Source organism: Tenrec ecaudatus, chromosome 7 (assembly GCF_050624435.1).
Source record: "Tenrec ecaudatus isolate mTenEca1 chromosome 7, mTenEca1.hap1, whole genome shotgun sequence".
Classification (NCBI taxonomy): Eukaryota; Metazoa; Chordata; class Mammalia; order Afrosoricida; family Tenrecidae; genus Tenrec; species Tenrec ecaudatus.
The window spans coordinates 154,781,698-154,808,064 of NC_134536.1; the positions used below are offsets into that span (position 1 = coordinate 154,781,698).

Below are 26,367 nucleotides of genomic sequence, written 5' to 3' on the forward strand. Positions count from 1 at the left end.
CACTTTCAATACTTCCTTGTTGGTGGTGGCATTTTGAAAACTGGAAGAAAAAAAAGAGACTGATGGTACCTGGAATTTGGGGACAAGAAGGCAAAAAATGCATGATTTCATATATATGTGTGTGTGTGTGTGTGTGTGTGTGTGTGTGTGTGTGATTTTTTTCACTTCAACAGGTTTTCAATCAACAGTTCATGGAAATTGACTACAGTAATCATGCTGGGCAATCACCATTTAGAGACACACAGTGCTTCCTAAACACTCTTTAGTTCCATTTTGGTCCTGGACAGTTCTCTATTCTAGTTGCGTGATCTTTCTCGAAACTCTGCTCTCTCTTTGCCCTCTCCAAATAATTCCCTACTGCATCAGGACTCTTCTGGATTAGGCCGCTTGGCTTCAGCTGAGCTGGCTTGGTCATCACACTGTCTGCGCCAGCCTCTGGGGACAGTCATGTCCTAACCCGTCTGGTGTCTTTTCTTGTTAAAATGGCCAGAGTTGCTTATTCGTGAAGTTTGCGGAGTCCACTGTTGATGCACATGGCTTTTCAAATGCTCCCTGCTTGTGAATGCTCTCTGCAGAAAGCGTCCTTTGAGAGAATGGACCACCTGCGGCAGCTGCAGAACATCATCCAGGCCACATCGCGGGAAATCATGTGGATCAATGATTGCGAGGAGGAGGAACTGCTGTACGATTGGAGCGACAGGAACACCAACATTGCCCAGAAGCAGGAAGCCTTCTCCGTAAGCTGGCCTTCCGTGCTCCTAGAGTCTTATCTTGGAGGCTTCTGAGGTGGGGTGGATGGCCTTTTGTCATTAATCATGGCCTTGGGGAATCATTCCTATCGGAGAGCTTTTTGGTCATGAGAGGGGCAAGGCATTACTTAGTATTCCTAAAGACAGTGGTTAGTTAGCTTCATTCAGATAACCAAGAGTGTGTACCACTGCAGGGTGCTGGGTAAAAATTCTGGCTGGGTTAAACAGGGTTCTCTAGAGACACAAAATCAGATTGCCAATAATTATATATATATGTATATATTTAAACAGATAGATAGACACGTAACACAAGAAAAAATACAGCTCACTCCCGTGAGACAGTTGTGAGACACTGGCAGTCCTTCAAGTCTTGAGGGCCGCCCGGTAGTCCTCTGTAGAGCAATTCAGGCTATCCGGGCACAGGCAGCAAACAGCAAGGTAGGTCACCAACAGTCAGCCAGATGACAGGGTCTGACAGTCCCCAGATCAAGAGATGTAAATTCCAATGGTGTGGCGAAGCAGGTCTTGAAGGAACCTCAAATTACAGCAATACAGTCCACGGGTTAGGTATCCCAGAGGTAGTGTAGCTTGCAAGTTAAGGCACAGAACAAGCAAGGCAGCCCCACGCTGGTCCGATGATCAAAGAGCAAGAGACATGAAAGGCGAGGCTCCCCAAGCCATTTATCTCGCCGCCCCTCAATTAACCCCACATGTGTTTATTGGCCAGGTTGGCACAATAAACTAACTACCTCACTGGCCCTAGAGAATATCAGTATTAGTTACCACTACAGGAAGCCCTGGTAGTTTAGTGGGTTACATAGTGGGCTGCTGACTGTACAATCAGTAGTTCAAACCCACTAGCTTCTCCTTGGGTGAAAGATGAGGCTGTCTACTCTGGTAACGATTTATAGCCTTGGAAACCTAACAGGGCAGTTCTACTCTGTCCTCCAGGGTTACTAGGAGTGAGAATTGACCAGCTAGCAGTGACCGTGGTACGTCTATCTGCCTGTGGTCTTGGAAAACCCATTTCCCTAGTCTGGCCTCAGTTACAAGCATGATGATCTCAAACATTTCTTCCCAACATTGAACATTTTTTGTTTCATCAGGGGAAAAAAATGACATGATTCTTTGTCATTTCTCACTTCCAAAATGCAATTTTACCTCTGACTTCTTTTCAATGTGATGCCATTGCTGGCAGGCTCACGGGGACCCGCTCTGAAAGATGTATTTCTGGACTTCCTTTCACAGATACGCATGAGTCAACTGGAAGTTAAGGAAAAGGAACTCAATAAGCTTAAACAAGAAAGCGACCAGCTCGTCCTCAATCAGCATCCCGCTTCAGACAAGATAGAGGTGGGCTTCGTGGGATTTATGTTTTTATTAGGGGGGGGGGGAGAGACAAAATTTTCACCAAGCCCAAACATACAAGCGAATAAGTCACATCCATCATAAAGCCATGCCAACTTTTGAGATCAATATCCTAGACCAGGTGTTGGCAAACTTTCCTGTTAAGGACCAGCAGTAGCTTAGACAAGTGGGCCATTCATTCTCGATCACACTTACTTAACGCTTTCATAGTGTCATGGAAGCAGCCATAGGAAGTGTACAGATGCTGGCTCTTGCTCCAATTAAATATCATTTAGCTGAGGAGCTGATCCCAAGGGCTCAAGCAGAAAGCAAATGGTTTGAGAATGATGATGGCAACCAATGTACAAATGTGCTTGACACAATGGATGGATGGATGGATTGTGATAAGAGCTCGGAGATTGGTCCTCAATGAGCCTCCTCGATCTGGATCTGTGGCGAATAGAGAGGACTCTCTCTTGTTGACGAGGGTCTGCGGGTGGCACAAAGGGCTAACACTCAACTGTGATCCTAAAGCGTGCTTTTTCCATGCTGCCCAGCAGTGCCACAGAGGGAAGGCCCAGTGGTCTGCTTCCATAAGATTATTGCTATTGAAAACCCTCTGGAGTCTCTTAGCTATAGCCAAGTACTTCGAGGGAATGGCTGGGCCTGGGGTCTCAGGTCATCTGATATAATGCCGTCCACAAAGTCAATAGTCTACATCCGATGTGGTGAGTAGGGAGTAGGGTTTTAAAAGCTTGTACGTGGCCCTCTAGGACATAACTATGGCCTGTCTTTCTGGAACAAAGACGAGAGGAGAAAACCAAAGACACAAAGAAGCGATCAGTCCAAGGGACTAATGGATTGCATGAACCGTGGCTTCCCAAGGCCAGAAACACCAGTGCTATCAGTAATCATGACCTAAATGGACTGCAATAGAGGTTGTCGAATTGAGTGGGAGAAAATAGGGGCCCACAGTAAAAATGTAAACCAAAAAAAAACAGGCTTATTGGCCTGATGGCTTACTACTGAACCCCTAAAAATAAGGCCCTAAGATATCCTTAGGACCTGGAACTAGATCCCATGACTTTGGGTCCAGTGATGGGCCGGCCTATCAGGAGAACAAAGATACTAGAGAGGTACACACTTCAAGAACTATCACCCACAGTAGACAAAAAGCAATGTTTGCCCAAGGATAAAACTCAGACGGCAGGAAGGGTCCGGAAAGGGGGACTAATGGTAAAACACAAGAAGAAAGTGAAGAAGACTCTCATGTTGGGATGGGATTCAGTGTCACAAACAAAATGTGCATGGATTCTTAAATAAAAAATCAATTTGCTCTATAAACCGTAAGTCAGTGGCTCTCAACCTTCCTAATGCCTTGACCCTTTAATACAGTTCCCCGTGTTGTGGTGGACCTCCAACCATAAAATTATTTTTGTTGCTACTTCATCACTGTAATTTTGCAACTGTTTAGAATCGGGCAACTCCTGTGAAAGGGTTGTTGAACCCCCAAAGGGGTCGTGACCCACAGGTTGAGAACCACTACCTCAGGTCCTCACCTCATTTCGCCTACTGCCTACTTTTCGGAAAGAGGAAAAAAATTACTCAGCACACTTCAAAATGTGTATTTTAGTGTATCATTTACTATAAAGTGTAAGTATCTATTTTTGCAGGCCCCTTGGATCATTCCAGTATCCCCCAGGGGAGTGGTGTCGCCCACTTTGGGAAACACGGCTGTAAATGTCCATCCAAATCACAATGAAACGTTATAAAGAAGAAAGCAAAGACAACCTATGGAGCAAAGTTCTAGTCTGACACACACGCTGGGTAGGACTTGACAGCAACGTACTACTGACTGGCGGGGGTGCCTGACAGCGCTGTCTCTTTTCAGGCATATATGGACACTCTGCAGACCCAGTGGAGTTGGATTCTTCAGATCACCAAATGCATTGACGTTCACCTCAAAGAAAATGCGGCCTACTTTCAGGTATGGGTACTTATAATTCAGTTCCATTATATTTCAGGTTTTGTGTGTGCATTAAACAGCACTAAAAGAAGACCACTCAAAATATCGCATAAAGAACACTATTGGTTATCGACTCATCCCCGGTGGAGAATTTCTACTCTGTCCTTGAGGTCACTCTGAGTTGGAATTGACTTAATGGCAGTGGGTTATTGGGTGTCAGCTTAGAGAAGTACAGATTTGCAACCTGGTCACAAGCTACTTGAATAGGTTAATATATTTTCTTCTCTGGGATTTTCCTTTACATAGACCTTTAATGGATTTTTTAAAAAATAGAAATACTAGAAGATATTGCTTATTGGAGTCCCTTCCTGGGTCGCATAAAAATTCCTAGAAACCATGAAAATTCCTTTGGTTAAAATGCATACTTCGAGTTTTATCAGGAGAGCCCTGTCACACAGGGATAATCTTGCCTGCCCACTTAATTCATGGCCAATGGTTTGTGGTCACCCATTAACCAAAAAAGCTAACTTCAAGGTCAGTGGTTCAAATTCACCAGCTTCTCCATGAGAGACATCCGAAACTATTTGTTCCTGTGAAGATTTACAGTCTGAGAAATCTTGTATAGGGCCCCCATGAGTTAGAATCCCCTCAATGGCAATGGGTTTGGCTTTGGTTAGTTACTCTCAAGGTGGGGGCACTTTGAGTCTATCCTGAAACCATGGAAGAAAGGCCTGGCAGTCTGCTTCTGTGAAGACTGTTATAGCACAGATGGGCTGCCATGCAGCAGAATAAACTCAAGGGTGATGGGCTTAGTTCGATGGGTTTATTGAGTTGCTTTTTTATTGACATGGAGTTATCTTGTTCAAATTAGTTTTTTGAAGAGGCCCAGTCAACCGAGGCCTACCTGAAGGGCCTGCAAGACTCCATCAGGAAGAAGTACCCCTGTGACAAGAACATGCCTCTGCAGCGCCTGCTGGACCAGATAAAGGAGCTCGAGGTAGGCTCAGACCCAGAGACCCACAGTCTCCCCCTCGTGGAACAGCATATCCCTGCCCAGTGGAGATTGTTGCTGCTTTCTGCGACCATGCAGAAAACCAGTAAGCAGAGCTTAGGCTGGCATGTCCACGTGAATTTCTTTATGTGGTCCACTACTGCTGAAAATGGCGGGTGCTCACCGTGTCTGGGTGAATTGCTCGGATTCCTTACCAAAGCAAAACCAAAGAAGACCTTGATGGCTTAACATGAAAATCCTTTTGGGGGTCGAGGGGCATACTTTATGTTTTACTGACAGAGTCCTGCCTGCTTAATTCATGGCCAAAACCCTTCCTGAGGGTCCTGTATTCCCTGCAGGTGATTCTGTGGCTCTTTTAAGTGCCTGTAACTAGAGTGATATTTCATTTGGAGCATCCTAGTCATTCTATCCGTTCAATTTGAAGCTCTTACCTAGAATCTACAGGGTGACTGTGTTACAAGGCACTCTTAATTTGGAATTGCAGAAAGAACGGGACAAAATCCTGGAGTACAAGCGTCAGGTGCAGAATTTGGTGAACAAGTCCAAGAAGATTGTCCAGCTGAAGCCTCGCAACCCAGACTACAGAAGCAACAAGCCCATTATCCTCCGGGCTCTTTGTGACTACAAACAAGACCAGGTATGCACTCGGTGACTCTGAATGGTATAGTCAAATTTCCTTTCTGCACATAAGGAGTACTGGCAATCAGCGAGCCAAATATAATCTAGGTTTCAAAAAGCACCATAGTAAATGGTTTTATTTTTGTTTTTCTTTTATGTATAAAGAAATCTAGGACTCTCACTCTCACACTGACACTCTCACTCTCACTCTCTCTCACACTCACTCTTTCTCACTCTCTCTCATTCCTTGATCATCAAACCAAGGAACACCTCCATTTGCAGAAAAAAAAAAAAGAAATCTATTGACCAAAGGCTCAAGTAGAAAGAAAATATTTTGGGAATATTGATGGCAACGTATGTACGAGTGTGCTTAATACAATCGAATAATGGATTGTCGTAAGATTTGTAAGAGCCTCCCAATAAAATTATTTTAAAAAAATGTCGAACAAATAAAAATGGCCGCCGCATCACGGAGTATCGCAAATTTAGCTGTCGATAAAGACAATAATATTTGTAAAAACCAACTTACATTATTTTTAAGGCTTAACTATGTCTTTCTTCTATGTGCAACTTTTTTTTTTAAGCTCATACAGGGCTTCTTGTATTATCGAAAACTTAATTGTCTTTCACATCTGTAAATTTCTGCTGTAAAGCACGTGACAAGTGGAATCATAAGGGAGGGTGGCAAAACTTGCCTGGTAATTGAGCCCATCTTTTCAAGTTTGGGGCTTAAGAATTTTAAGAGAAAAACAATCAGCCAAGTGGCCCAGGCAATTGAATCTAATCTATAACACATGAACTCACAGAATAGAAAAACCTTGGGGGTGGGTTTTGCTTTACAAAAGGATTTCTCACTTTACTAATGGATTTTCCAGGCTACCTTCGAAACATGCGATCCAGTTCACTGTAGATTTCCTTTACTGTAAGCTCAGCTGCTAGACTCCCCTGCATGTTTTCGAAGGAAGGTACATCAGCATCATTGAGTAGCGTGAGACTCAACACCATTTGGGGGAAAAATGGTGATTTCTCTTACATCTCAGCTAGCTTCCACATTTGCTTCTGTGTGAAAGTAAAGGTCAACATACACTTGTGAGTAAAGCCCACTTGGGGTGTACCTTCCTTGCAGAAAATCGTGCACAAAGGGGACGAGTGCATCCTGAAGGACAACAATGAGCGCAGCAAGTGGTACGTGACCGGCCCGGGAGGCGTCGACATGTTGGTTCCTTCCGTGGGCCTGATTATCCCGCCTCCAAACCCACTGGCCGTCGACCTTTCTTGCAAGTAAGTTGGCAAAGATCCCAGTAGCTGTGGCATGAATAGGGGTGAAAATAAAAAGGGCAAACGCATCTATACGAGACGCAGACAGACTGTACCTGATCTTAGTCACTGTTGAACCAAGGTCGAAGGTGGCCAAGGAAGCCAGGACAGGTGCTGGTTGGAATAACGCTTTGCTCCCGCAGAGAAGAGACTGCGCAAGGTCAGCTTCCATCGTGGAGTGGCCCTGGGTCTCACTCTGCCCATCATGCACCTCCCTAAAGGAACCTGGTGACAGACACCAACTCTGTCTTTCAATTTCCAGTTGGAGATATTAGAGTTATTATTGGATGATTACAAAAGGACTGAATAATAGCTATTTGTTTCCAATGTATTTCTTTGACACTTTTCTTCCTAGAAAATCAGTAACTTGGCATTTAGTCGCAGATACATGGCTTCCCTATAGATATTTGCTTGTCAGTAGATGGGGCATCCATATTAGCAGTTGCCTGTGCACCTTCTTTTACTGTGGACCTGTTCAACCATATACAGGAGTCTGGAGAATATCATGGCGATTCTCTGTGTACTCGTTAGCAAGCTTCGGCCGGCATCATCCATCTATGGAGATTGACCGTTGACAATTAAAATGCTGCTGACAAGCAAAATCGCAGCTATAAATAAGCATATTGTATATTACCACTGAAATGATTTGAATGGTCTATGCCAGTGTTTCCCAAAGCAGGTTATACCAACCCCCAAACAATCTGGAATGTGTACATCTTAGGAGTGGGGTGGGGATGGAGAGCAGATACCTATACTTTATCCTGGATTATAGGCTAGCATACTAAGGTGTTTCAATTGCCAAGAGGGAGCTGAATAATGTTTTTTGGTTTTTTCTGTTTCAGAAAAAGGGGTGGTATGCCAAATACATTTGGGAATCTGTGATCTATACTAACTGTAGACAATTGAGAATGTGCGTTGAGAGAGTAAACTATAAATCCGTTGGAACACTGAATGTTTGGGAAGTTGAAGGCGTGCCTGTGACTGTGTTAGTTACTGTTGTGTGGTGGCTGTCTGTCTAGTAGCCATGCCCTTTGTTCCTCCTAGGATTGAGCAGTACTACGAAGCCATCTTGGCTCTGTGGAACCAGCTCTACATCAACATGAAGAGCCTGGTGTCCTGGCACTACTGCATGATTGACATCGAGAAAATCAGGGCTATGACCATCGCCAAGGTAAGCCCTGCTGACCCTCAGGCTGCTGGGAGGGAGAGTGGTGCCTAAGTGCTCCCTCAGGGGCAGTTTCTAACGGGCCGGTCCTCCAGCTATGGCTAACACTCTTCTGTTTCATCAGTAAGTCGTCACCCGCTTCCTTAGAGGGGTTGCTCTGCGCAGTGTAGAAGGGGAGGAATGACCACCTGACTGGCAGACACACTAATTAAAGTGGCCTGACAAATTGAAAGTACATACGGACATGGCATGGGATGTAATACTAGGCTCTAAAGCATCAAATGAATATCAGTTGGGGTGGACTGCTTGGAGGTATACCCACAGCATTGGTCACCTGGAATCAGCAATTGTCACATTGTGATCTGAAGAATCCTAGATGGGGGCCATATTTCAGAGGGCAAGGATGGAGGCGCAGGAGAGGCACAGACTGAGAAGGCTTTAGAAAGCCCTTCCTGGTCAGAGCAGTGGTGATGTGCTCTGCTTTACACCCGTGGTTTTTGGAGTATAATGCTCCTTTTGAAGGCGGTTCAGTAGAAAATCAAATTAATAACCTATGCTGCTATGGTTCTTTTAGGACCAATTACAAAAAAGAAATTAATAATCTAAACCCTAAGAGACTTAAAGCAAGGTGTAAATTTATAGACAAAACACTTGCCATTTCAACCATGATCGCAAGTGAAATCATGTTGTAACCTCATGTTCTTCATGGTTTTCAGGTGTCAACCTTAAGCTTTCCTGAGTTTCTGTCACCTTTCAGGGAGCTCAGTGTCTCCTACCTGAAAGGCTTTTGTGTCTTCTTCGACACATCCCCCAAACTGGCTTAAGTCTCATCTGGGAGGGCGGGGCGTTTTTTTAGCAGACGCTTCTTGGAATAACTGTGGAGCAGTCATACATCGTGTTTGCCCTTCACTTTTCAGCTGAAAACGATGCGCCAGGAGGATTACATGAAGACCATCTCTGACCTCGAGTTACATTACCAAGAGTTCATCAGAAACAGCCAAGGCTCAGAGATGTTCGGGGATGATGACAAGCGAAAGATGCAGACACAGTTCACAGATGCTCAGAAGCACTACCAGACCTTGGTCATCCAGCTGCCCGGTCACCCCCAGCACCAGACAGGTGGGCTTTGGCCCTTTCCTCTTGCTGTCTGTAGTTTTTAAAGCAGTTATAGAAAACTCTTTCCACAACCTTTTTTTTAAAAAAGGAAATAGATCGCAAGTTACTGACATACTAAAATTTCAGAAAGACAAACAGAGAAGGAAACATTTTCCAGTTGAACATTTTTCTACAAGTTCAGTTCAGTACATTAATCACGTGCAACCTCATTACCACTCTCTGTTGCCTAATTTTTCATCACCACAAATAGGAATTCGGCACTTCCTACACAATGGCCGCCCCTTCCCCTTGCTTTGGTCTCTACGTTTGTCTATTCTAGCTGTTTCACAGGCATGGGATTATGCAATATTTTTCATTTTGTGATTGACTTAACTTGCTGTAGACCGATTTTTATGCAGTGTGCCTGCTTTGCGGGGCCTTGCCCACATTCAGCTGTGAATTCTCTGACTTGTGTGACCCTGGCTTCTGTTGACAGTAACAACAACTGAAATCACTCATCTGGGTTCCTGCCAAGATGCCAACCATCAGAATGTGATCGAAATCAACCGAGAGAATGACAAGCAGGAGACGTGGATCCTGATAGAGCTGCAGAAGATCCGCAGGCAGATGGAGCATTGCGAGGGCCGAATGATCCTGAAAAACACCCTCCTGGCCGACCAAGGGTCTTCACACCACATCACGGTGAAAATAAATGAACTGAAGGTGGGTAGTGCCGGGTATTTTGCCAGCTTCAAGGTGCGCCTGTGGTTATCTGTGAACTAATCTTTGACTTCCGGATCTAAATATCCAAGGGTGAAACTTTAATTTTAAGGAAATTTCCTCTCTCTTTTTGGTAACTCTCAGCTTTGAGGGAGCGTCAAACGTTTGTGGGAAGAAATGGGATGTCAGGATAACTTGTTTTCCCGTGAATATTTTGAAGCCTTCTTGTACTTCCAAATTCATGGGACGTTAGCAGACTGAGTATTAAATCTCCTTTGTTGCTGGCTTGTGGGTGGGAGAGTCGAGCTACAGCGTTTTTGTGGTGTCACCCGTCTTGAACACGTCTGTGATACGGGTAGGCGAGACGTTGACATGGCGAGATACGATGGGGTTAAAATCTCACAGCCGTTGAAGAATCGTGACTACGGGCCAAGCTGTTCAACTTGTAACTCAGGGGTCTCTTGTGCTCCACCCGCCCTGGGCATGGAATTAGAATGCCCACAGTGTACATACCGACGGCAGGAAAGGGCCACGCTTCACGGTCACTAGGAAAGCCTTCCTGGAGAAGGAAAACAAAGGGTACCTATCTCTTTGTTGCGTTCTTCTCATTTGCTTTGCTAACTGTGATAAAGCACACAGCTAAAAATGGGCATTTTAGCATGTGCATTGAAGAGGCCTTAATTATATTCACAATCATCTGTTTCCCAAATGTTTCCCATGACCCCAAACAGAACTGTGCATGTCTTTCATAACTCCCCAGTCCCCTGGCTCCCCGTGCCAGGTAACCACTCATTGATTGCTTCATGTCTGAGCAGTTACCTTTGCTTCCTAACCCACGCCTTGCTGCTGCCGTGTCCATTCTGACTCAAAGCAACCCTCCTGATGGAGTGTAACTGCCGCACGTGTTTCCAAGGCCGGTAGCTTTCCAGAGGCAGGCTGCCTCATCTTTCTCCCGTGGCTCCGCACACTGCACTGCCAGGCTCCCACAGATTCTAGATCTTTAATATAAGTCGGATCGTACATAGTTTCGGTTCTTCTGTATGTGGCTTCTTTCACTCAGCATGTGTTCAGGGTGCAGCCAGGCCCCAGCATAGCTCGACACTTCATTTTTCTTTTTTTTGTATTTAATAAATCATTTTATTGGGGCTCATACAACTCTTATCACAATCCATACATACATCAATTGAGTAAAGCACCCTTATACATCCGTTGCCCTCGTCATTCTCAAAATTCGCCTTCCACTTGGGTTCCTGGAATCAGCTTGTTTTCTTTTTTTTCCTCCCCCTCCCTACCTCCCCCCCCCCTTAATATTTTATAAATAATTATTTTATCTTATCTTACACTGCCCGGTGTCTTCCCTCACCCACCTTCCCATTGCCCATCTCCCAGAGAGGAGGTTACACATAGATCCCCAAGATCGGTTCTCCCTTTCTACACCTCCTTCCCTCCCGGTCGACACTTCATTTTTCTTTGCGACTCAGTGCTATCCTGCTCACTGACACTGAGTGGATTCAGACTCATCGGGACCCTATGCGACCCTATCTGATGAGGTAGAACCACCCATGTGAGTTTCTGAGACTGTAACTCTTTGGGGAAGCAAAACGCCTCATCTTTCACCTATGGAGTGGCTGGTGGTTTCAAACTGCTAGCTTTGTGGTTAGCAGTCCGGTGTATAACCACTACGCCACCGTACAGCTCGAATGCTCCATTGAAGCAAGGGCGTTGAGACTTGGTCTCAAATTCTTAGAACGTGTTATCCGGGAGAGACCTGTTCTTGGAGAAGAACATCGCGTTTGGTAGAGTGGAGGGGCAGTGAGTGCTTTACACCGTGGATGGATGGATGGATTGTGATAAGAGTTGTAGGAGTTCCTAATGAAATGTTTTTTTAAAAAAAGAAAAAGAGGAAAGCCCTTGATGAGATGGATGGACACAGTGGCTTCAACAATGGTCCCAAACATAAGAGCACAGGACTTTGTGGTACTCTGTTCTGTTGTACATACTGTCGCTATGAGTTGGAAGTGATTCGATGGCCCCTAACAAGAACAACAATATTCCAATGTATGGATATGTACCATATTTTGTTTACCCATTTATCTGTGGGTAGATGCTTGGGTTGCTACCACCTCTTCGCTATTGTGAATAGTGCTGCAACGAAACCGGTTGACACGTCCCTGCTTTCAAGACTGGGATTTTTAAAGGCAAAATGGTGATATAAAGAATCATACTGTTTAAATCAGAGAACCTTTCCCCCTTTCATTGACAGGGCGTGCAGCACGACTCACAAGCAATTGCCGAAGTTCTCAACCAGCTTAAAGATATGCTAGCTAACTTCAGAGGGTCTGAAAAATATTGCTACTTACAGAATGAAGTATTTGGACTATTTCAGAAACTGGAAAATATCAATGGTGTTACCGATGGCTACTTAAATAGGTAAGCACAATTAATGCGAATTAGCTTTTCTCCCTCCGCAGTTTCTCACATTTAATTGGCTTTATGTGCTTAGTTGAATCGAATCCTTGGGTTCGTTTCTCTTCTTACGGGGGGCTTACGTGTATCTTTCTTTAGTTTGACCGTGTCCTCTAGCTTAAGGGACCCACCCCACCATTTGAAAAGGCATGCATCTTAGAAGCGAGTTATACTTTCAAGGATAGAATTTAGAATTTGTAAGTGAATGTGGTTCGAATCACGATGGGAAAAAAAATATGAAATCACCGCTCTGTTAGCTTGTAAGTCGACAAAACAACTTTATGTGCTTTTGCGTTCTTGCAATCCGTTAATTGTTGATGATTACGATTGTTCACGAGTCTGTTGGCAGCAGTTTCACTTCCTTTGCTCTTTTAGCTTATGCACCGTGAGAGCACTCCTCCAGGCTCTCCTGCAGACAGAGGACATGCTAAAGGTGTATGAAGCCAGACTCACAGAGGAGGAAACGGTCTACCTGGATCTGGATAAAGTGGAAGCCTACCGCTGTGGTCTCAAGGTGACTAGAAAGCTTACCGAAAGGTTAAAGGTTACAGTGTCCCAATGGACAAGAAATAAGAGAGGCTTCAATACCCAGAAAAAAATCTCCCTGGAGCTTCATGAATTTAGAGGAATCTTGGCTCTGAATGGGCACATACTATTGGTATTGCTCGTTCTTCCCAGAGCAAGAACTATGCAAGAAAGTCGTCTTAGTGAGATAGGGCTTGAGAAGGCATAACTTGGTTTTCATACCATAGGATTTCCCAAAACCTTTCATGTGTTCATATCCACTGTGTTTATTCAAGAGTGGAAGGTGATACCTAGCCTGTTCCAGATTGACGCCCTGAGTCCCTTTCACAAAGGGTAGCGTAAGAGGCTGCAGCAGCGAGGCAACTATTGGGAAATGTAATCAGTAAAAAAATATACCTGGAGCGATTGTTCTCACCTAAAAATAAAGATATTCCAAGAGTGTTCCGAACTTCTTTCCAGGGATTCACTTGTGGTGTCGCGTAGGATGAGCGAAAAGATTACTCTGTGCTGATTGAACTTCTCTTGCAGAAAATTAAAAATGACCTGAATCTGAAGAAGTCCCTGTTGGCCACCATGAAGACAGAACTACAGAAGGCCCAGCAGATCCACTCCCAAACTTCCCAGCAGTACCCACTGTATGATTTGGATCTCGGGAAGTTTAGTGAAAAAGTCACACAGCTGACTGATCGCTGGCAAAGAATAGATAAACAGATAGATTACAGGTGAGCCAGCCTCCTCTTATCTCTTATTCCCCTTTGGCTGTTCCAAGTTAATGGTACTTGGAGTGGTTTGGTTTCTGTATGAGTTAGGCATAGGTCCCTAGGCAACACCTAACATGCCCCGCTGCTAATGTGCTCAGGTTGGCAGTTTGCGTCCCCTCAGAGGCCTCTCAGAAGCAGGGCCAGGTGATCAACTTCTGAAAAATCGGCCTTTGAAAACTTTATGGGATGCAATCTTACTCCTGCCACACCTGGGGCTGCTATGGGTTGGCGTGAACTCCGCAGCTGTACAGCAAGTCGTTTTGCTGGTGGGCATAATGGATCATCCTTCTGGGGACCAAGTATAATCGAGTTTATTGATATGGAAAGAGAGCGCATCACAGTAGAGAAATAGTGCAAGCCACCCGGTGTGCTTGATGCACCGTGTACCCTGTTAGCTGTTGTGTGGAAGAAGAGGTGCCACGAGTGAGTGTTGCCAAGAGTTTATGAAAATTAAATTTTATTTTTTAAAAGCAATGCCTTAGAGCAAATGAGAGCTTTGAAAATTCTCCCTTTTTCGGCCTCAGCGGTAGTCCATTTTATTTATAGTCCATTTAATAAGGTCTCTTTACTGAGCTATAAGTCTGCTACCGTGCCATTTTCCCATGTGATGTGTATAATTCAGTGTGGTTTTTACTGTATCTGCAGAACTGTGAAAGCATCACCCACCACATATTTCAGCTAATATTTAGAACATGCTATATTTTAGAACATGTTTGTCTCCCCAAGTAAATTCTGTCCCCATTCCAGTCACTGCTCATGATCTTACGCACACCCCACCCCCAGCCTCTTGACCGATTCTCAACAATTCCTGTAAGCAGAATCATACTACGTGGTCTTTTGTGCCTGGCTTCTTTCCCATGGAGTAATGTCGATTCGTGTTGAGCACGCATGCGTACTTTCCCCTTTGATGTTGGAGGATTACGCCTTTTGCAGAGATACCACATTGTATGATATCTTTGATCCGCGGATGGACATTGGAGTTGTTTCCCCTTTTGTGACTCTCGAGTGAAACACCACCAGAACATCCTTGTACAGGATTTGTGTGGATGCATGATTGTGGTTTTCTTGGGTACATCACCAGCAGGGGAACTGCTGGGTCCTATGTTTCTTCTAGGTGAATATTGAGGAGTCATAACTGCGGTTCATAGTTTTGTTCTTGTATGATATCGCCCTCTCCCCCAGATTGTGGGACCTGGAGAAACAAATCAAACAGCTGAGGAACTATCGCGACAACTACCAGGCTTTCTGCAAGTGGCTCTATGATGCCAAACGTCGCCAGGACTCCTTGGAAGCCATGAAATTTAGTGATTCCAACACCGTCATGAGATTTTTGAACGAGCAGAAGGTACGTAGCTGTTCTGAGATGAATTTGGTGCATGCTATGTTTTCCTTTTTTAAAAAAATAAATAGATTTATTGAGGGAGGTGAAATGCGTAGGGAACAGGAAATCAAAGGAAATAAAGCAAAAGGAGCTTAGGATAATCAGATTAAGAAAGGTTAGAGCTGGCCCTTAGTCTAAAGCCAGAGATCCTCTGGTTTTCAAAGAGGAAGTAATAGGTGGAAATAATTTTTTTTACACATACATACACACACTTATATCGTTGTTGTTTTTTTTTTTTTGCATGATGCCTTATACCTGGTCCCTTGGCACCTCGTGATCGCACTGGCCGGTGTGCTTCTTCCATGTGGGCTTATTTGCTTCTGAGCTAGATGGCCGCTTGTTCACCTTCAAGCCTTTAAGACCCCAGACACTATCTCTTTTGATAGCCGGGCACCATCAGCTTTCTTCACCACATTTGCTTATGCACCCATTTGTCTTCAGCGATCCTGTCATGGAGGTGTGCAGTCAATGATATGATTTTTTGTTCTTTGATACCTGGTAACTGATCCCTTCGGGACCACTCGATCACACAGGCTGGTGTGTTCTTCCATGTGGACTTTGTTGCTTCTGAGCTAGATGGCCGCTTGTTTATCTTCAAGCCTTTAAGACCCCAGTCACTATCTCTTTTGATAGCCGGGCACCATCAGCTTTCTTCACCACATTTACTTGTTCACCCACTTTGGCTCCAGCCGTTGGAAATAATTATTTAATATTATTCACACATCTTCTAAATGCTGAAAGACTGCTCAGAGGAAGAACAGTTGTGTTATTTCCAAAGAATCGCATTATGAACTTAGAAACGATGCAACGTTGTTCCTCTCGTGCTACTGTAAAGTATCTTTACAATAAAGATTAGGTCGATAATAAGAAGTTGCAGGGTTTTTTACTTTTCTGAATGAAAAAAAAAAAAGCTTGTCTCTGTTAATATTCAGCTGCCAAATCATGATGTCAGTCCATGCAGTCATAAACAGAAGAAAACAAGTATGGTTTACAAGTGAAATGGTGTTGATTTTACAAGACTCAAACACCAACATTTGTATATTTTTCATTTTTGTGTAGAACTTGCACAATGAAATATGTGGCAAACGGGACAAATCAGAAGAGGTGCACAAAATTGCCGAACTCTGTGCAAATTCAATCAAGGTATGTTGGTTTCAAAAGCCATTGTCATTTTATCAAAAAAAAACTTAGTAGCCACGTCTTTAGTGATTTCACTCTGAATATTATAACCTTCTTGAGACTAGTGATTATGGGTTTCACATCTTTTCTCCTGATTCAATGATAAAAGTTTACCCAGTGATTTCCATACATTACACATTGGTAATATCTGAGGTAGTGGAGAGTCTGTTTTCTTTCAACTGATGAATTATGCAAAAAATACCCAAAAAACATATGTTAAGCTACTTCGACACTAACAGCTAATGGGGTAACCTTGCACTTGGTCATCAGAACCCCAGCTTGCTGATTTTCTACGTGTGGAATTGTAGCTGTCAACGACTCCTTTTGAATCTAACAAGAATGTTTTTCTGGAACGCTTATTCTTTTCCAGGATTATGAACTCCAGCTTGCATCATACACGTCGGGACTGGAAACCCTACTGAACATTCCTATCAAGCGAACTATGGTTCAGTCGCCGTCTGGGGTGATTATGCAGGAGGTATTTATGCGTTTACGTATGTCACTACATATCTCTTAGAATCTGCCTTCTCTTTTTTCCCTGTCTCCTTCTCTCTCTTCCTACAGTCCCTGGAATTCATTCCTTGTTAGAGGATATTACTTTCAATTGCATCAACTGTGCACAGGAAAGGATATGTTGGGAAAGGCCCATCTCGTTGCTAATTGTGCTGTAAGGATCAGCCTGGATCCAATTTCCACTTGGAAGTGGAGACAGTCCTCACCTGCCCACTTCTTGATCCTTGTAGCCAGCCATTCCAAGTAAAATGATCTCTCGTCTGGGTTGGAAGTATTGTGCTGGGTTGGGAGTATTGGTTACAAATTGTAATTTTCCCATTTTCATCAGCTTGTTCGGTCTCCCATCCTATCCCTCGTCACCATAGGCTAGGTCAGAGCAGAGCATTTAAAAGGACCCGGTCTCACCAAGTTCACAAGGATAATCTACCATACTGATGTGTTTTAACCAGAAAGGATACAAAGAGACATAGAGATTAAAATACATACATGGGGGTGAGGGGGTAATCCCAGCACGGAACATCCTCACTCCCAGGGGATGCACTCTGCTCCACTCCAACCTGGAAGCTCCACTGAGCATCCATCTTCCAAACCCTTCTTGGCTTTGCTACATGGCCATGATCAATTCCATCATGCCTTGAGGCACTGGGCTCAAAGTTTGCTCTTCGGAACCCAGAACAAAACGCCAGTTTGCTTTCTGTGCACCTCAGGGACATCCACTCAGAAGCTATTAATAGCAAGTTATGCCCCCGCTACTCAGCATGAGTCGTTGATAGGATATGCTTTGCAAGAGCTCATCAGTGGATTTCTAAATCTGTCCTTGCCACACTAATGACTGCAGAAATTGGCCTGACATTTTTAAGTTTAGTGACAGAGGGGTCTAAAAGTCAACAAAACGTGTTTCCAAAAGCACAACTTCTATTTTTTTTAATTTAATAAATCTTTTTATTGGGGCTCATACAACTCTTAGCACAATCCATACATACAACAATTGAGCAAAGCACCCTTATACATTCGTTGCCCGTGTCATTCTCAAAATTCGCCTTCCACTTGGGTTCCTGGAAATCAGCTCGGTTTCCTTTTTCCCCCCTCCCCCTCCCTGCTCCCCCCTTCCCCCTGGTCCCTTAATAGTTTATAAATAATTATTTTATCTTATCTTACACTGCCCGGCGTCTCCCCTCACCCACCTTCCCAGTGCCCATCTCCCAGAGAGGAGGTTACACAGAGATCTCCAAGACCGGTTCTCCCTTGTTTCCAAAGGAGGAAAGGAAACAGCCTAGAGCCAAGAGGGTGGAAAGTGATAGTTCTTTCCATTTCAGTTACTCTTACTATGGAGTATAAAAGCATTTATTTCAATTACATGCATTGTAAGTTACTTTTCTTTAGAAAATAAAAGCAGTCAACTTGTTCGGTACTCTGCTTCCTCTCATATCTCTCCCCGTTGTTTTTCCCCAAGGCTGCAGACATTAATGCTCGATACATAGAACTGCTTACAAGGTCTGGAGATTATTACAGATTCCTAAGTGAGATGCTGAAGAGTTTGGAAGATCTGAAGGTAATTTATTACTTTATGTCCTTGGATCATCCAGTATTCGCCTAGAACCTTATTCTTTACACCTTATTTTAACGTAGGTTTGAATATACACTGGTGAAACTATCTTTTACCTAAACATTTAATAATAATACAGGGGTTTGTCCTATATTCCAGTACAGTATTCTAAGTGGACTTAAGCAACACTTGCAAAACTGCAGCTCTTCTACTGTGCCATAAAACAATAATTGTGTTTAATGTTTGAGCAAAGAGTTTTCTTTAATCCTTCAAGAATAAGAATATCTTGGACTAGTTGGATTTGACTTTTTTACTTGAGACTAGTTATTTCATTTACTCCTCTTTTCTAATTTACTCCTTTTAAATGATTTAAGTTACTCTTTTCTATATTTGAATTGATATGGAAACTCCCTTGATACTTGGAAATAAAGGAAACTGAGTATAACATCAAAAGCTTTGGATCTCGGGTGTGGGGGGGGGGGGACGGGGAAGAAATCACTTCATTTTTCAGAGGAGGAAACAGAGACCAAAATATGATATTGTTATTTGCTAGGATAATATGGTTACTATAACTAGGATAATACAGTTAATATAATATATAGGATAATATAGAATAATATGAAATCATTATGACAAGAATCCATATTCCTTAAATATTTGCCAGACTTGTTTTTCCCTCATAACAGAGTGTATACAGTAGACTGTGTATATGTGGGGGGAGGGTGTCCATATGTGTCATGTGTTTGGGTGAGGGTGTACAGTGGGGATCGTGTGTGTGTGATGAGGGCATTTCTGTGTGTTTACGGGTGTGTCGCGCGTATGTTATGTGTTTGAGCGCGTGCTGTCCGTTTGTAGGACGAGAAGTAAGGGGGCCCATTGCGCCGGGTGTGGAAAAGTACTGCTCTTTGTGCTCGAAATGTGAGATGTTTCTCTTTCACCAACATTTCTGGTCTTAATCCCACAGCTGAAAAATACCAAGATCGAAGTCTTGGAGGAGGAGCTCAGACTGGCCCGAGACGCCAACTCCGAAAACTGCAACAAGAACAAATTCCTGGACCAGAACCTGCAGAAATACCAGACCGAGTGTTCCCAGTTCAAAGCCAAGCTTGTGAGCCTGGAGGAGCTGAAGAGGCAGGCCGAACTGGACGGGAAGTCAGCCAAGCAGAATCTCGACAAGTGCTACGGGCAAATCAAAGAGCTCAACGAGAAAATCACCAGACTCACCTACGAGATCGAGGACGAAAAGAGGAGGCGGAAGACCGTGGAGGACAGATTCGACCAGCAGAAAAACGACTATGACCAGCTGCAGAAGGCGAGGCAGTGTGAGAAGGAAAACCTGGGCTGGCAAAAACTGGAGTCTGAAAAGGCCATCAAGGAGAAGGAGTACGAAATAGAGAGGTTGAGGGTTCTTCTGCAGGAGGAGGGCACCCGGAAGAGAGAATATGAGAATGAGCTGGCAAAGGTAAGAAACCACTATAATGAGGAGATGAGTAATTTAAGGAACAAGTATGAAACAGAGATTAACATTACGAAGACGACCATCAAAGAGATAACCCTGCAAAAGGAGGACGATTCGAAAAGCCTTAGGAACCAGCTCGAGCGGCTGTCCAGGGAGAATCGGGATCTGAAGGACGAAATCGGCAGGCTCAACGACAGCATCCTGCAGACCACCGAGCAGCGCCGCAGGGCGGAGGAGAACGCGCTCCAGCAGAAGGCCTGCAGCTCGGAGACCCTGCAGAAGAAGCAGCACCTGGAGGTGGAGCTCAAGCAGGTCATTCAGCAGCGCGCAGAGGACAATAGCCGACACAAGCAGTCCCTGGAGGAGGCTGCCAAGACCATCCAGGACAAAAACAAGGAGATCGAGCGGCTCAAAGCCGAGTTTCAGGAGGAGGCCAAGCGCCGCTGGGAATACGAAAATGAACTGGCTAAGGTAAGGAGCAGTTACGATGAGGAGATCATCAGTTTGAAAAACCAATTCGAGACGGAGATCAACATCACCAAGACCACCATCCACCAGCTCACCCTGCAGAAAGAAGAAGACACCAGCGGCTACCGGGCCCAAGTCGACAAGCTCACCAGGGAAAACAGGAGCTTGTCCGAGGAGGTCAAGAGGCTCAAGCAGACACTCGCCCAGACCACCGACAGCCTGCGGCGGGTGGAAGAAAACGTGCTGCAGCAGAAGGCCACTGGCTCGGAGATGGCGCAGAGGAAGCAGCAGCTGGAGCTGGAGCTACGGCAGGTCACGCAGATGCGCAGCGAGGAGAGCGTGAAGTACAAGCAGTCGCTCGACGACGCGGCCAAAACCATCCAGGACAAAAACCGGGAGATCGACCGATTAAAGCAGCTGGTGGAATCGGAGACGAAAGAGCGGAAATGCCTGGAAGAGGAAAACGCCAAGCTGCAGCGGGTCCAGTACGACCTGCAGAAAGCCCACAGCGGCGCCGTGGAGACCATCAGCAAGCTGAAGGTCCAGGAGCAGGAGCTCACCCGCCTGAGAATCGACTACGAGAGGGTTTCCCAGGAGAGGACGGTGAAAGACCAGGACATCGCCAGGTTCCAGAGCTCGCTGAAAGACTTGCAGCTGCAGAAGCAGAGACTGGAAGAGGCGCTGGACCGGCTCAAGAGAACAGCGTCCGACGACTCTGGCAAGAGGAAGAAGCTGGAGGACGAGCTGGAAGGCATGCGGAGGGCCCTGAAAGAGCAAGCCATCAAAGTCACCAACCTGACGCAGCAGCTGGAGCAGGCGTCCATCGTGAAGAGGAGGAGTGAGGACGACCTCCGGCAGCAGAGAGACGTGCTCGATGGCCACGTGAGGGACAAGCAGAAGAGCCAGGAGGAGCTGAGGAGGCTGGCTTTGGAGCTGGAGGCCCTGAGGCGGCAGCTACTCCAGGAACAAGAGACCGTCAAACAGGCCCACGTGAGGAATGATCACTTCCAGAAGGCGATGGAAGATAAAAGCCGGAGTTTAAATGAGAGCAAAATAGAAATCGAGCGGCTGCAGTCTCTCACGGAGAACCTCACCAAGGAGCACTTGATGCTGGAGGAGGAGCTGAGGAACCTGAGACTGGAGTACGACGAGCTGAGGCGGGGCCGCAGCGAGGCGGACAGCGACAAAACCGCCACCATCAACGACCTCCGGAGCCAGCTGCAAGTCAGCAACACCCGGACCCTGGAACTGCAGGGGCTGATTAACGATTTACAGAGAGAGAGGGAAAATTTGAGACAGGAAATTGAGAAATTCCAAAAGCAGGCTTTAGAGGTACTCACAAATATTTGATCATGGCTTCCCTGTCTCTCAAATAATCCACTCCTTAATCAGCTAATCTCAATCACACTCTTGCTGCTTCGGTGCGTATTAACCGAGAGCCCGCTCTTTTTATTGCTGACCCTGCACATGTGATAATCCGGACCAGTCTTTAAATTAATCTATGATAACCCTAACACGTGTGAGATCGCTTCTGCTGAACCGTCAACTCTGTTTTCTGGACAACAGCTCCTGTTGACCTGGGTGATCAGCCTTTTCCTAAATTAGAGCCATACAATTAACCAAGCAGGTTTCTCTGCGATTCAGGAGCCACATTTTCCTGCTTGCTTTGACGATTTGTTTCCCCTGCATGCACGATTCTATTTTCTTTCCATTGTGGTTTTGATGTATTTCTTTCCGACTTAAAAAAAATAACCTCTACATTTGACTTCTATAGACAATATTTGTGTGGGTCTGGGCTCGGGGTAGATATACAAGGGGACTTCATAAAGTTTGTGGGGAAATGGAATGAAACGATAGTGGAACAATTCCACAGACTTTTCCACGCTCGTATATTCATCTGCTTATATGCTTGTGTTGCTTTGTTAATCACGTTGGTGTAGGCGCAACAGGTGAGATGTAGGGAGAACGGATTTGAAGGAAGTTCCTCATATTCTTCTGAACCACAATTACAGAGTACAATCGGGTCATAACTTCTGTTCCCTTTTACGGGAAAACAGAGTAAGTATGAAACCACTGATGCAAGTGGCGATAGAGATCTATAGAACTTTTTCTTTGAATTTCGAAGTGAGTAATACAAAGGGACTTCAGAAAGTTTGTGGGAAGTTCTATTATTTTTCCATTCTTCCATGAATTTTTTTGAGCCCCCTTATATATCCGGGGTAACCATAGAAAGGGAAATAAGCAAACTTTTTTTTTTCCCGATAGAAGGAAAGGGTTTCAATTAAGATAGTAATGTAATGTGATCAAAAATTTTTTTTTTCCCTTTTAAATTGCAGGCATCCAACCGGATTCAGGAATCAAAAAGTCAGTGCACTCAGGTGGTGCAGGAAAGAGAGAGCCTCCTGGTAAAAATCAAGGTCCTGGAACAAGACAAGGCCAGGCTGCAAAGGCTGGAGGATGAGCTGACCCGGGCAAAGGCAACGCTGGAGTCGGAAAGCAGGGTGAAGCAGCGCCTTGAGTGTGAGAAGCAGCAGATCCAGAACGACCTAAACCAGTGGAAAACCCAATATTCCCGTAAGGAGGAGGCCATTCGGAAGATCGAATCAGAAAGAGAGAAGAGCGAGAGGGAGAAGAACAGCATGAGGAGCGAGATTGAGAGACTGCAGGCAGAGATCAAGAGGATCGAGGAGAGGTGCAAACGCAAGCTGGAGGACTCGTCCAGGGATACGCAGTGCCAGCTGGAGACAGAGCGCTCCCGGCTCCAGAGAGAGATCGACAAGCTCAGACAGCGGCCCTACGGGTCCCACCGGGAGACCCAGACGGAGTGTGAATGGTCAGTGGACACCTCCAAGCTGGTGTTCGATGGACTGAGGAAGAAGGTGACGGCGATGCAGCTCTATGAGTGCCAACTGATTGACAAGACCACTCTGGACAAGCTGATGAAGGGGAAGAAGTCGGTGGAAGAAGTCACTTCTGAAATCCAGCCTTTCCTTCGCGGGGCCGGAGCAATTGCCGGAGCATCTGCGTCTCCTAAGGAAAAGTACTCATTGGTCGAGGCCAAGAGAAAGAAATTAATCAACCCAGAGTCCATGGTCATGCTTCTGGAAGCCCAGGCCGCCACTGGCGGGATCATCGATCCCCACAGAAACGAGAAGCTGACCGTTGACAGTGCCATTGCCCGGGACCTCATTGAATTTGATGACCGACAGCAGATCTACACAGCAGAAAAAGCCATCCTAGGCTTTGACGATCCATTTTCAGGCAAGACCGTTTCTGTCTCTGAAGCTATCAAGAAAAACCTGATTGACAGAGAAACTGGAATGCGCCTGTTGGAAGCCCAGATCGCATCTGGGGGCATTGTGGATCCCGTTAACAGTGTCTTTTTGCCGAAAGATGTTGCCTTGGCCCGTGGGCTGATCGATCGGGATTTGTATCGATCGCTGAATGACCCCCGAGACAGTCAGAAAAACTTTATGGACCCCATCACCAAAAAGAAGGTCAGCTACCTGCAGCTGAGGGAACGGTGCAGAATTGAGCCGCACACGGGCCTGCTCTTGCTGTCCGTCCAGAAGCGAAGCATGTCCTTCCAAGGGATCAGACAGCCCGTGACCGTCACCGAACTGGTGGATTCTGGCATTTTGAGACCATCCACTGTAAATGAACTTGAGTCGGGGCAGATTTCCTACGATGAGGTTGGCGAGCGGATCAAGGATTTTCTCCAGGGCTCGAGCTGCATAGCCGGCATCTACAACGAGACCACGAAACAGAAGCTTGGGATCTACGAGGCCATGAAGATTGGCCTGGTCCGGCCTGGCACCGCTCTGGAATTGCTCGAGGCCCAAGCTGCTACTGGCTTTATCGTGGACCCCGTTAGCAATCTGAGGTTACCTGTAGAAGAAGCCTACAAAAGAGGCCTAGTGGGCATCGAGTTTAAAGAGAAGCTCTTGTCCGCGGAACGAGCTGTCACCGGGTACAATGATCCTGAGACAGGGAGCATCATCTCCTTGTTCCAAGCCATGAACAAGGAGCTAATTGAAAAGGGCCACGGCATTCGCTTGTTGGAAGCCCAGATTGCTACTGGGGGTATCATTGACCCGAAGGAGAGCCACCGACTGCCCGTGGACATGGCCTACAAGAGGGGCTACTTCAACGAGGAGCTCAGCGAGATCCTCACAGATCCCAGCGATGACACAAAGGGGTTTTTCGACCCCAATACCGAGGAAAACCTTACCTATCTGCAGCTGAAGGAACGGTGCATCAAGGACGAGCAGACGGGGCTCTGTCTTCTGCCTCTGAAAGAAAAGAAGAAGCAGGTGCAGACGTCCCAGAAGAACACCCTCCGGAAGCGCAGAGTGGTCATAGTTGACCCCGAGACCAACAAGGAGATGTCCGTTCAGGAGGCCTACAAGAAGGGCCTGATCGATTATGAAACCTTCAAAGAACTGTGTGACCAGGAGTGTGAGTGGGAGGAGATCACCATCACCGGGTCGGACGGCTCGACCCGAGTGGTCCTGGTTGACAGAAAGACGGGTAGTCAGTACGATATCCAGGAGGCCATTGACAAGGGCCTCGTCGATCGGAAGTTCTTTGACCAGTACCGGTCTGGCAGCCTGAGTCTCACGCAGTTCGCTGACATGATCTCCCTGAAAAATGGCCTAGGCACCGTCAGCAGCCTGGGGGGAGGCACCGTCAGCAGCCTGGGGGGAGGCGGCGTCAGTGATGACGTTTTCAGCAGCTCGAGGCACGAGTCTGTCAGCAAGATTTCAACCATATCCAGCGTCCGGAATCTAACCATCCGGAGCAGCTCTCTGTCTGACCCCCTGGAAGAGAGCAGCCCCATTGCAGCCATCTTTGACACCGAAAACTTGGAAAAAATCTCCATCTCCGAGGGCATCGAGCGTGGTATTGTGGATAGCATCACGGGCCAGAGGCTTCTGGAAGCTCAGGCCTGCACTGGCGGTATCATCCACCCTACCACTGGTCAGAAGTTGTTGCTTCAGGAGGCTGTCTCCCAGGGTCTGATTGACCAGGATATGGCCACCAGGCTGAAGCCTGCTCAGAAAGCCTTCATTGGCTTTGAAGGGGTCAAGGGGAAGAAGAAGATGTCGGCAGCAGAGGCCGTGAAAGAAAAATGGCTCCCCTATGAGGCCGGGCAGCGCTTCCTGGAGTTCCAGTACCTCACGGGAGGTCTGGTGGACCCAGAAGTGCACGGGAGGATAAGCAACGAGGAGGCCATCAGAAAAGGCTTCATCGACGGCCGAGCAGCTCAGAGGCTGCAAGACACCAACAGCTATGCCAAAATCCTGACCTGCCCCAAAACCAAATTGAAAATCTCCTACAAGGATGCCGTGAACCGCTCCATGGTAGAAGATATCACTGGGTTACGCCTTCTGGAAGCAGCTTCCGTTTCCTCCAAGGGCTTGCCCAGCCCTTACAACATGTCTTCGGCCCCAGGCTCTCGCTCCGGCTCTCGGTCAGGCTCTCGCTCCGGCTCTCGCTCCGGCTCTCGCAGTGGGTCCCGGAGGGGCAGTTTCGATGCGACAGGGAATTCTTCCTACTCTTACACTTACTCATTTAGCAGTAGCTCTATTGGGCATTAGTAAGTCGGTTGGAAATGGTCGCTACGCCTTGGCTGCTTTCGGATGAATTTCACTTTATTAAATAATAATAAAAAAACTCAGCGCTTGCAGTAGGAATGATGTAACCGTGCTTAAGAAATTGTAGCCATGCTTGAAATCAAATAGTAAAGGCTCTTCTGGCTTTTGATCTTCTTAGATTTTCTTAAAACTAATCTAATACAACTTGGACGTAGTGTATCTGAAATGGTAATCACTTGTAAGGATAGCACAAATTGAATTTAGAATTTGTTTCCTCCTTCCCGAGGTTAGATTTTTTTGACTAACTCTTCTTGAATTCTTTTTGGCATTTAATATAGATTTCTATTCTTGAAGATAAAAATGGATAATTGATATTTCAGTCATTCTCTTTCTCACCTAAATGTTACCGTATCTTTCGCTCACCCCTACCCACAAAACCACCCAAACCCAAGCATTTTGGAACGAGTCTCCTTTAGTTTTTGA

The 26,367-nt window shown here is 45.8% G+C and overlaps 1 protein-coding gene across 1 annotated transcript in view; it reads left to right on the forward strand.

Moving 5' to 3' along the window:
* DSP (desmoplakin) overlaps positions 1-26,367 on the forward strand; it is a 49,965-nt gene extending 23,598 nt beyond the window's left edge. Inside the window, exons 7-24 of the mRNA XM_075555274.1 lie at positions 576-737; positions 1,998-2,102; positions 3,988-4,083; positions 4,934-5,059; positions 5,559-5,711; positions 6,819-6,973; positions 8,054-8,180; positions 9,092-9,293; positions 9,766-9,992; positions 12,253-12,419; positions 12,831-12,969; positions 13,509-13,702; positions 14,924-15,086; positions 16,182-16,265; positions 16,672-16,779; positions 18,268-18,366; positions 19,325-21,619; positions 22,624-26,367. Of these exons, the coding sequence (XP_075411389.1) occupies positions 576-737; positions 1,998-2,102; positions 3,988-4,083; positions 4,934-5,059; positions 5,559-5,711; positions 6,819-6,973; positions 8,054-8,180; positions 9,092-9,293; positions 9,766-9,992; positions 12,253-12,419; positions 12,831-12,969; positions 13,509-13,702; positions 14,924-15,086; positions 16,182-16,265; positions 16,672-16,779; positions 18,268-18,366; positions 19,325-21,619; positions 22,624-25,887 (7,866 nt within the window). The 3' untranslated portion in view covers positions 25,888-26,367. The remainder of the gene's footprint in view (positions 1-575; positions 738-1,997; positions 2,103-3,987; positions 4,084-4,933; positions 5,060-5,558; positions 5,712-6,818; positions 6,974-8,053; positions 8,181-9,091; positions 9,294-9,765; positions 9,993-12,252; positions 12,420-12,830; positions 12,970-13,508; positions 13,703-14,923; positions 15,087-16,181; positions 16,266-16,671; positions 16,780-18,267; positions 18,367-19,324; positions 21,620-22,623) is intronic.